This window comes from Amblyomma americanum, chromosome 6 (assembly GCF_052857255.1).
Source record: "Amblyomma americanum isolate KBUSLIRL-KWMA chromosome 6, ASM5285725v1, whole genome shotgun sequence".
NCBI lineage: Eukaryota > Metazoa > Arthropoda > Arachnida > Ixodida > Ixodidae > Amblyomma > Amblyomma americanum.
This window is the reverse complement of record NC_135502.1, coordinates 23178897-23190342: the sequence shown is the minus strand read 5'-3', so window position 1 is coordinate 23190342 and position 11446 is coordinate 23178897. Positions and strand designations below refer to the sequence as shown.

Sequence of the window (11446 nt, the reverse complement as noted above, 5' to 3'; positions counted from 1 at the left end):
AGTTGACTGATGGAAGAGGCAAAGCAGCTTAAAAGTTTTCATATATTTTGCTTCCTGAAAACTTTGCAGCGTCGAACCGTATACCTGCTCTTGTAAACACACGCTGAACGCCAAGGACACCAAATAGATTGGTTTGGTTTAGGGGGGTTTAACGTCCCAAAGTGACTCAGGCTATGAGAGACGCCGTAGTGAAGGGCTCCGGAAATTTCGACCACCTGGGGCTCTTTAACGTGCACTGACATCGCACAGCACTTAGGCCTCTAGAATTTCTCCTCCATCGAAATTCGACCGCCGCGGCCGGGATCGAACCCGCGTCTTTCGGGCCGGCAGCCGAAGGACACCAAATATAGAATGACAACAACAAAGTGAATAATTTTTTGATAGTTGATAGTTTTCATGACGCAAAAATGTGGTACATATGAGCACCGTCTTTCGTTCGCGGGCACTTGAGTCCCGCGCTCTTAAGAGGGGTTAAACATGGATTTTACTGCCTTGGCTCGACGCAAAGAGCAAGGGAGCGAGGGCGAGGCAGGCATAAAGCAATGATCAACACACTACCGCCAGAGCTTCGCCTTTGCCCCGTTCGCAGCGCACTCTCCGCCGTGGGTGCTATCAGTCGTTCGCCCGTCGGCTTAGCGAAAACACCGAAGTCGCCTCGCAGAAACGCCGGCGGTCAGAGTGCGCATCGCTTCGGAGGTAAGTTGTCGAGTACGCAGCACTCGCTTTAAGAGTTAAAGGTTAATGGTTAAAATGGTTAATGGTTAATGGTCAAAAGAGTTCAGGCAAATTGAGGCTTCCAGTGACCATGGGTCGGAAGTAGAGTTGGTTCTAGGGCCAGTTGGCATTCTTCAGTGAAGCTCATATTTTTCCTGCGCAATGGCACACAGCCAAAGAAAGGAAGAAGGAAGAGAAGGACGAAAGCGCTTGTGGAAATTGCGATATAACATTCGCGGTTAAGGTTTTGCAGTAGTATGTTTTATCTCTAAAATGGTTTAATTAAGAGTTTCTCAACCTTTTTCATGTCAAACATACTTGGTCGAAAATTTCGAATATTAAAAAACTGTAAGGTGCTTGTAAAGAAGTATTGAAGGTAATGGTCCTTTCTTCCGATATAATAATAATAATAATAATAATAATAATAATAATAATAATAATAATAATAATAATAATAATAATAATAATAATAATAATAATAATAATAATAATAATAATAATAATAATTGTTTTTTTGGGGGAAAGGAAATGGCGCAGTATCTGTCTCCGATATGTACCGAAATCTTTCTTTCGAAGTGTTTGTATCGCTCGAATCGAACAGTTGAGACTGCCATAGAAATCCAATGTGGCACGCTTTTTCCGATAGCAAAATAGTTTATAGCGAAAAAATTCAAGCCTGCCGACGGGAGAGCTGCGTATATATTGATTGTTATAGCGATACCTTACAGTATATAAACAAAGTGGGCTCATATACTATTTGCCGTAGAAAAATGCTTTTGTCCAGAATTGTTAGATATGTTTTTGCGGCCTGCTTCTCAAAAACATGTCTCTCGGAGTATTTGTATGAACCGTTCGCATCCTCCTCTTGAGACGGATCCTTGAAAAGTGTCTTAGGTATGAAAAATGAACGTATTTTCAAAACAGATAAATGTTAGGAACGGCTCTTAACAGCTCGTTGGTAGCACGTAAAATTCTGTTTGCTTTGTTCACGCACTATCAGGTATAAAGTGCCGTCCGACGCCATGCATATAGATCGCTCAAAAAAACTTATTTTTTTTTTCATTACTTCAAGGAGTGTCTCCAATCTTCTTAGTTAACAGCTCTGTTTCTGTGTCTTGGTGACGTCCCAATAGCTTCACAAATGCCCAGCATTTATTGGGTCTCTTGGAAACCATGCAAACTTCTTTTTGGGCGAGTTGGTGTATATAATCTTGTGAAAAGCTTTAGCGCAAAAGACACTTAGACCACGTGAGGCAAGACATATACGCACGCGCTAACTGGCAACTGGCTTTATTGGCGGAAGGTCACATATTACTAAGGCTCAAGTGTTTCGTGAAAAAGATGGCAAAGAAGGATATAAACTGTTGATTACAGAGCCACAAAGTAAACCGCATGCGCAAGCAAGCAGGGTGTAATAAACTAGATAAAATTTTCCTTCGTTTTCCACTTCTTTCTTTAAGATTTCATTATAAAATAAACTGTAGAGTTTGCATGAAAACACGCATGATAAGTATTTGGAGCATGTGAAAGTTCAAGTAAGCAATACCGTGCTGTTTTCGACACGCATGCCCACGTCGTTATACCGCGTCGTGCCTCGTCCACTGAAAACGTATGCAAGAGAGCACCGTGAGTGCGCTGAATTGGATCGTATTCGGCCGAAGTTCCATCGGATGTCAAAATCTGCTAAAGTTGGCGGTATTAAATATGAGCATGTGGTGCACATTATTGTCACGCAATGCACGTGCAGTGCAAACTGTATGATGTGCTTGTAATTTCATGCAATGGTTTATTTTTTTAGCGAGTTTATACTGTTATACGGTTTATACATGCAGGCAAGCACTTTTGTCTAGGTGACGCATGATTCATTTTTAAAGCGAAAGCATTATACGGCTCATCGGAAACAAAAACCGATGTCCAGAAAAACTGGCGCCCCACAACCCATGTGGCTAGCCAGGGAAAAAATACCGCTTACGAAAGTGTGCGGTATTGAACATAGGACCATCATTTTGTTAGGCGAGCACGCAAACCATAGGCCACAAAACATTTTCTTTTACCTCCTCTTCAGGGTCAAGAAAAGATTAGAGCAGCAGCAGAGCAAAATAACAATAACAACGCAACGATATTCAAAGTGGTAGCCGCAATTGAGGCTGCACTGGGATTCAGAAACACTAAGTTTGCCAACTCACTCAACACTGGCATTCATTCAGGTTCCTCGCTCTAAGCACTGTAAAGTTCGTTCTGACAAGCCACACTTTCGATGAAATACTACCTCACTGAGCGAGAATGCACATCAGCGTGTCTTACAGCCATTCTCGTTTTCCATACACTGGGGAAGAGTGTGCCAAGAATAAGTCGCATGGCACACTCCCTTCATTATCGATAGGCCACAAAACCAAGTATATGCGTGGCCTTACGAGTGTATGCTAATGAGGAGGTGTGCATTAAAAAGTCAGAAGAAATAAAAAACAAAAAGAAATAGAAAATCAGAACACTGCTTGCGCATTTAAAGCATGTACTTAGTCTTAAGTGCGCTCCATCATGTCTTTTAAATTTGCCGCTAATTTAGAACTAGCAGCTGTATCCGTGATTACTGCCCTCCAATTCAGCAGTAGTATTGACTAGACTTTTTTTTTACCATGAAGACTTCTGTTCAGAGTTTAGCATAGAAGCTTTTAAGACAAGATCATCTTTACGCGATTCACCACACGGCGGACAAAAAGGCAGGTGTCCTCACAGCAACACACCACCAAATATTTTATTTATGGTTTTTATTAAGTGCTGTTATCAATTCCTACCGCTCCGAAGTAACCACTACGACAGTAAATATAGAGCATGAGTTAAAAAGAAACACTTCGAAGCAGAAATGCAGAGATAGGATGAACTGCGAGGCTCTAAGCAGTTCGAGAAGAGGATTCCAGGGTGACTGGACGGTAGATAGAGAAGAAAAAAATAGAGTTGGAGGAGAGGCCTACACGACAGTGGCAGATTAAGATAAAAAAAAGGGTAAGAGCTCTGAGAAGTATTTATTTCAGCTTTAAGGTGCGGCGTGAGATAGCCGGTCAAACAGCCACTTTAACCCCTGGTATTCTAAAGGAACCCCAGTGCGAGTGAATAACTAAGTATCGCGCCCGTGACCTTCGCTATGAGATAAGCTCAAGCCGTTGGAGATAAAGAATTATTATGCGTCCGGCGTCCCGGCCACAATCTGTATAGGGTTATCTGGCTAAGCACGATAAGAGGCACGGTGTTGTGAAGAAGGCTGAATTGACTGAAGCTTAGTGCTTCCCTTTGGGTCGAAGAATCCGTGCAAAAAAGTTGTTGAAGGAAATAATTGATCACGAAAAAAGTGACCTCTCATCTTTAGTTTCATCTGAAGCAGTGTGCACGTGATAGCCAACGAAAAAAAGTGTGGGGAAACATTTGCGCGGCAAGCGTTCAGTGAAACCACGAGCCAGCTTTTCTCTACACCACAGAAAATGCCTTGCCGCGGGCCAGCTTAGGGTGAGGCATAATGCAAAGCGCGTTCAGTCGACGTTAGGGAATGCGCTCACTATGTTCATTTTTCCTATGCCGTCGTCAGGCTTCCTTGAGACATATTTTGAGTTTCGTTCCTTTCTGCTATTGGGCTTTGCGCTTAAAGGAGGCAGCAAAAGTGTATTCCAAAACGTCTTCAGTACTCCAATGTTCATTTAGCATTAGTCAAAATTAAGGACATTAAAACTCCGTGGGCTATATGTTCTCGCATGCGACAGAAGCCAATTCAATTTATGCGCCGACGACCGTGTTAAAATATGTACTGCCGTCTTCCGCAGGCCTGGTGCTCCCGTCCCGCAGAGGGCGTAATGGTCCGCAGGAGTCTGCTCTGTATTGCATTGCATTAGACGAAAGGAGAAGACTTTCGTCCACGGAGTTCATGAGTATGTGTTTGATGGCACAGATCTTCTCGAGACTATTTCTGTACTGCTGCAGTAAAAAACAACTCCGAGAGTTCTTCATCGCACCTCATGAGGGCGCCTCTCGACATCTCAGTTGCACTACATGAACATAAATGGGGGAATTACCAGAGCGTCAACATCAGTGATTTGCCGGATAAACGGTCAGCCGGTGAATCGGAGAATTTGAGGCCACAGTGTTCAATAGTGACGTCATGTTCCTACAATGTGGTTGCGCGTCTTGAGCTGCGGCTTTCATGTGCGAAGTCACGTTGACTCTTTTTTTTCCTGCCGAAAACCGGAAGATGTCACTGACAGCAGTGCATTGGTTGGCGCATTTTTTACAGCATTTGCACAGTAGGAGCAGACTCACTGTTTAGAATGACAGCGCCTGCGCAGGAGAAGTGTGACGCCTTGCAGGAAGTGTTCACCCATGAAGAAGCGTCGGAATTCTACGAAGCTATGATGTCCCACCACCGGGATGCCATGAAGGGACTACTGGAACGGTACCGTGGCTCCTTCTTCAACGCTGAGCACAGCGGCACAAGCGAGAAACAGCAGTGGCTTGACGTCGGATGCGGCCCGGGAAACTTCACCAAGAACTACCTGCTCCCCCTCTGCCCTCCGTCGATGGAAAGACTTGTGGCAGCGGATTGTTCACAGGTATATTTTTGAACGGTAGTTTGCAGCTGAACATATGAGCCCCCTGTGAGAGTAGGAATATATCTTAATCCTTATTTTACACCTTGTTTCCTTAATTGTTTTTTTATCCACTTCCTTCTTCAATCCTTTTCACTCTTTACTTCTTTTTGTTTCTTTTTAGTTTTCTTCCTTACATTCTTCATTCGCTTCTTTGTTCCCTCCATTCTGTCCTTCTTGCTGTGTTTTTCTTTCGCTCTTTTTATTTTAATTTCCTCTTCTCTTAGATTCCCGTACTAATTCTTCATTTTTGGCGCGAATTTGCTTTCTGCGCGAGACGCGCTCACGACATCCTGACGGAGCAAATAAACGATCCTATTGAACATTCATTTAAGTTTTGTTTTACGGCTGATTGCCATTGGATTAAGCGACAAGAAACCTCGCGTTCGAACTTCGTAATTGGCGGAAGCCCAAGGGGAAGTAGCATTGCTGAGAACTCTGAAAAACAGCGACCAAAGAAAAAAAATGGAATTGGATCAAAATCCAAATGCTGTAACCTAGCTTAGTATGACCCTCATTAAGCGATGCTTGCAGCTCTGCCCCGACCAGTCGTAATATCCACCGGGCGATATAGGATGAAGAATTACGCTTCTAAAGGTTTGGTGAACCAATTTTTCTGGTCTCTTTAGTACTTACGAACGACTGTGAACCACCGTCCGGATCTGTATTAGCTTACGGCAAGCCATTATGCCTCTACCCTTGGTGATGATGGTTATAGATTTTTATGGCGCAAGAGCATCTATGGCCAAAGAGCTCCATAGCACAAGGTATTTTGGAATTCTCAAGGGGGGGGGGGGCGGGGTCAAAGACCCATTCCCCAAGCATTTCACCCCAAATAAGCCGAGCACCAGACCAGGGAAAAGCTTGTACCCGTTGTATCACCGGTGGGTACCCGGCGGCACTGGGGATCGAACCCCGCATGCGAGGCGGATGCTCAACCAATTGGCCACCGCTGCGGTTCACCTCTACTCATGGCTTCAAATTAAATGTGAACTGTACATAGCGATAAGTAAGTTAATTGCAGCAAATACTGAGACACTTGGATGGCGCGCTTCTTGAGGGCAGGTTTTTGTTTTTCACAAAATGAGCGTGTCAGTATGTGTGCGCAGGAGTGAGTGAAAGAGTAAGGAATAGATAGGAGAAAGTGGGGTGAACAAATGAATACAAACCTTCTTCCAGGCTATGTTAGACCACGCCTCCAGAAAACATGCACATCCGAAGATCGTTCATCGCCTGGTGGACATCTCAAGCGACGAAGCCGTGTCCGCGTTCGCCGAGCGGGAAGGCCTCTTCGAGCGTGTGTGCTGCTTCCTACTTCTTCACTGGATCCGAGACAAGGTGGCTGTTCTGAGGAACATAGAGCGCCTCATAGCCCCCGGAGGACAATGCCTCGTTGTGTTCTGCACGAAGGTGGCTCCGCAGCAGCTAATGCGGGCCATGCTGGAGTCCGGCAAGTGGGTTAGGCAAGAACACGTGAGTCCACCGCTTCAAGCGATTGTTGCCTCACTAGTTACGAAAGACTCGGGGAAATAACGAATTTTATGGGTCCATGCGAATTCGAAGCGAACAGTAAGTTATTTTTTTATTTATTTACCTATTCTTAGATACTGCCATCTAGTACAGTATTTTGGTAGGATGGTTATGCAAATAAACCCACGCACAAAAAAACGCACCGGTACAATCATCGTGTGCAAAGCGTATATATGCAGGCATTTTTCTAAGAGAAATGAAGAATTCTGGCGAAAATTTAGAATTGACCAGCTCGAATACTTTCCGTAGCCAAGTTAAAACAAAAAGAAAACTGATGCTGCAGCAGGATAGGTTCAGTATAACTGCAACTACTTATATGATATTAGCGGTACTGACTGCAGTATGACATATATGTATAGCCGGAAACAGCTCCATAATGAAGTGGAATGTGCTCCTCAAAGGAGGGCCTCTAGCTGGTGGCGTAGACCAATTTTCATGACGACGCGGTATAGCGGCGGCTGATCTGATTAATCCGTGGCATTTCCCACTCATCTGCCACCACCTGCGATTTAACGCTGGCAGGTCAAAGGGGATCAGTCGTTCCCTCATGGCCTGGAATCGGCCAGGAGGGCTGAACAGGCTTTTTTTTTTTCCTTTTAAGTGACCTTACCATTGCCGTATGCGGGACGACTGACGGTTCTGTGTGGCATCAGTGGCGCGAGAATTGGGAAAAACCCTCACTGGCGCATGAAGTGATCATCACGTCGTGAGATTTCCCTTAAGTTAAAAGCAGGGATAAGCCATATATAACATATTGACTAAATTTTCCTACCACAGGCTCTCAGATCCGCTCTCCCGGATTCCTGGGAGAATGACGACGAGGACTCCATAGAAGGAAAACTTGAAGGACTAGTTGCATCCACTGGGTTGGTGTCCCTGAAGTGTGACGCTGTCGTCTTTAAAGTGCCGAGCCCTCACATCGACGTAGTAGTGCGTACGTATTAATCACGGCTTTCATTCTGTCATGCCGCTCAGTGCGCAAGAATCGTTTTTTTTTTTATGCAGCGTCAAACCTAAGCGCTCAAACTACTCGGCCCATCATTCTATTTTTTTTTTTGCCTGAAAGAGCGAATGCCATCTTCATGGAGGGTATACGCGGCCTTTGTATCAAGTCCTCTTGTACTGTGTTGGAGAATTTTAAAGGGAAAAGGCTGTTTATTTTTTAGCTGACTTTTTGAAAGTGGCCAGCTTTTGATCGTGTAATTATCTGCCTTTTAGGCGTTATATGAGTCATTCTTAAAGAAAATAACTATTTTAAGATGTGAAGATTATTTTTTCTTGAGTGGTAATTGCGTGTTGACTTTAGGCATTCATGCTACGAAACCTCAAATTACATTTACACAGGTCCTGACTGGTTGGCATTTCCGGTATTGTGATTTGTCGGGACAAGGATGGAAGCCAGTTAATAATTATTTAATAGCTCTCTTAATGAAATCTCAGGACCTTCTGACCTAACGAAGTACTTTTTAAAGTTATAGCCCGGTCATATATTTCTAGCTGATAGCAGCAAATTAAACGAGTTTAACTTAATTTGAATAGGTGGGGTGAAATATGTGGCTTTATCAAAGCAAAATATTGCATGTACTGCCCGATTTACCTCAATCAAACTGCCTGCCACAGCAAGGAGTAAATAAAATAGAGCCGGTGTTGTCTTTTCAAAAATGTAAAACGGGGAAAAGAAAACTTTCCAATAAAATATTTGAGGACAGAGATAGCCTATCATTGATGTCCTAATTCCATGCTCAACGTAATGTTGTCAGGTATAGGTGCTGTGTATTTTTGCTTGATCTTCACCTTGCCTCAATCAGTGCTGCTCTCAGCTTTGCTTTTGAGCGAATTGGGTAGTAGGAAATCTAAAGCTGGCTTGAGCGCCTTATGCCAGGCAGCAGGCTCTATACTCAAACGACGTCAATCAGCCATTTACGCGTGCTACATCACCAAAAGCCGCACTCGCTGTCAGCGTGTGCGAGAGGCCTGGGTTTCGAACATTCTTCTGAAATCGTTAAAAATGACGTAATTGAAAGTTGCTTTTCAGGTATTTCTACATTTACGTGCCTTGTGAGGCTCAGCGGGTTGTGTATAATATTTGCTTTTCTACTGATTTTCTTATGGCTTATCTGTGCAGAAAATTTAGGTTCAGATAAAAACGTAACCTGGCGTCGATTGCTATAATTTTGAGAGCAGTTTATAACTGCTCTAAAATTATGACATGCTGATTATGTTGCTTTTGTTGGTGTGTGGTAAGAAAAATACTTAATAGAAAAAAATAAAAGTAAAAAGGGGCTAGTAATGCTGCGTCACAATTGACGCTATTCGTCCAAGTTACTCTGTTGGTTAGACTTTAAGCCCCCTGCTACATCAATTGCAATTAAAATAGTCGACTCCTGTGGTGGTCGTAAGTGTATTTACTCGATCTTGTTTGCTTTCTGATGCACTGGCTGTTTTTTTTAAACATGCTCTTCAACGATACGCCATTATACGTTTAACCTTTTCATGTTTAAGGCTTAGTGCTTTTCCACAAAACAGAAGTTTATTCCTGCACGGCGCATATTTTTTCTCCTGCGATTAAAGCCACCTTCCTTTTAAAACATGTGAATTGACTTGCAGTGGACAGCTTCCCAAACATTCTGAAGTGAACTGAGCAGTGTTGTTTAAACCCCAGGTTCGCTATGCTGCCACGTGCCACTCTATCAGTTCATGTCGGAGGAAGAAAAAGCTGAACTGGAGAAGTTTTCCAGGAACTTCTGTCTGCAAGGCCGCTGCGTGAACTACTCGGACACGGGAACAGTGGAGCTGCAAAGATGCGTCATTCAGGCCTACAAACCATGGTTGCAGAGCTGAGTGCCCGGCATCCTCCGACGTAGCGGGAAGATAGTTGGCTGTGCTGTTCAATTCTTGCGGCACGTTTTATATGCGCACACCAAAGTTGTTCAAAAAAAGTAAAAAAAATATCCAACTGAAATTGAAACTCGAACTCATTCCTAATCTCTGTTCCCCTCCTGCCTGCGCGTGTCCCCATTTCTTTTATTCCTATGTATTCCCTTCGGCTAAAAAAAATAATTAACGTCGCCAGGTATGGGTGCCAAAAGCTAGTTCACACATTCCAGTGAGAAATCGCATATATTATACATCCGTTTGGCTTGGTTTATGAGGGTTTAACGTTCCAAAGCGACTCTGGCTATGAGTGACGCCGTAGTGAAGGACTCCGGAAATTTCAACCACCTGGGGTTCTTTAACGTGCACTGGCATCGCTCAGCACACGGGCCTCTAGAATTTCGCCTCCATCGAAATTTTACCGCCGCGGCAGGGATCGAACCGGCGTCTTTCGGGTCAGCAAGGGAGCGCCATAACCACTGAGCCACCGCGGCGGCATGCTTATATTATACAGTGAGCAATTACAGTAATCATGTACATTGCTTGCGTTACAAAACAGAGGCCTCTATATGTGCATGCCTGATTTAGGTAAGATGCACACTAACGTATCGGGGTGATTCTTCGTACACTGTGTATCGATTAAATGCGGTCACTTCAAGCGGCAAATACAAAAAAAAAAGGATTTTTCTAGGCACTTTCTTGAATTAGGTATCAGCTGTACGATTCAATTGTCGTACTTATGTGCGAGTCAAAAAAATGCGTTCACCGTGTTCGTAGTGAGAACCAATAAGACCGAAGTACTGAGTGAACAGGTCATGCAGTTATTGTGAAGCTGACCATAGTACCGATTGTGCACGGTCCTGTGAGCGATGCAATGCTGAAGAAAAAAAAAAACCTGCTGTTATGTGGACTTCGTCCTGCAGCGATGAGCATTCATCTTGAGGTATACAAAGGCGCTGAATTAAGTTTTTAGACGAAACGCGTTATTTAGTTCTCTACTCAGTTTAATCAAACACATTCGGTGGAGCTGCCCGCCTAATGCCGCAGCGGTGGCCTAACAGTTTGAACAACCGCCTCGTTAGCAGAAGGTGCAGGGTTCGATTCTCAGTGCCACTGGGTATAAGCACTGGTGATAAATTAGGTAAAATCTTTCCCCTGGCCTGGTACTCGGTTTCTTTGAAGTGAAATATTTAGAAAATGGGCGTTTGCCCTCAACTTGTGAAGACGAAAAATACCTTTTGCTATGGTGCTCTTTGGCAGAAACGGCTTTGCGCTACTAAAATTTTCATCAACACCATCACTAGTGTTTCAAAATAAAAAAGCTCTGAGCGACTCCTGTATGTGTAACTCTTTCATAACATTCTAGAAAATTCACGCAGCTAATTTTCAGGTATTAGCGACCCACGTTTTTTTCTCAACGGGTTGATGGATCGATGCCTTCAAACCAGGCAGGTTATATGCAGGTAAAAATTAATGGCAATATTGGCGCCGCCGTTGAAATGAAAGGGGTGAAGTGGCATTTGATTGGGACCGCCGCAATAGATTCAAGGGAAAGATGCAGTCCAGAAAAATACTTTGCGCATATTTTTGAAATTTCTGCACGGAATTAACGGCAGTCCACCTGAGCCGCATCTTTTTTTTTCTTTGTACCCTTTGATCCGTGCATACACCGCGGTATTACACTCTTTGGCCCACTT

The 11446-nt window shown here is 43.8% G+C and overlaps 1 protein-coding gene across 1 annotated transcript; it reads left to right on the top strand.

Moving 5' to 3' along the window:
- The first annotated feature begins 573 nt into the window (after positions 1–573).
- LOC144094596 (uncharacterized) lies at positions 574–9836 on the top strand. Its single transcript, XM_077628513.1, has 5 exons — positions 574–696; positions 4994–5309; positions 6525–6818; positions 7653–7809; positions 9538–9836. The coding sequence occupies exons 2-5, from the start codon at positions 5028–5030 to the stop codon at positions 9714–9716; spliced, it is 912 nt and encodes a 303-aa protein (XP_077484639.1). The 5' UTR covers positions 574–696; positions 4994–5027; the 3' UTR covers positions 9717–9836.
- Positions 9837–11446: the final 1610 nt, after the last annotated feature.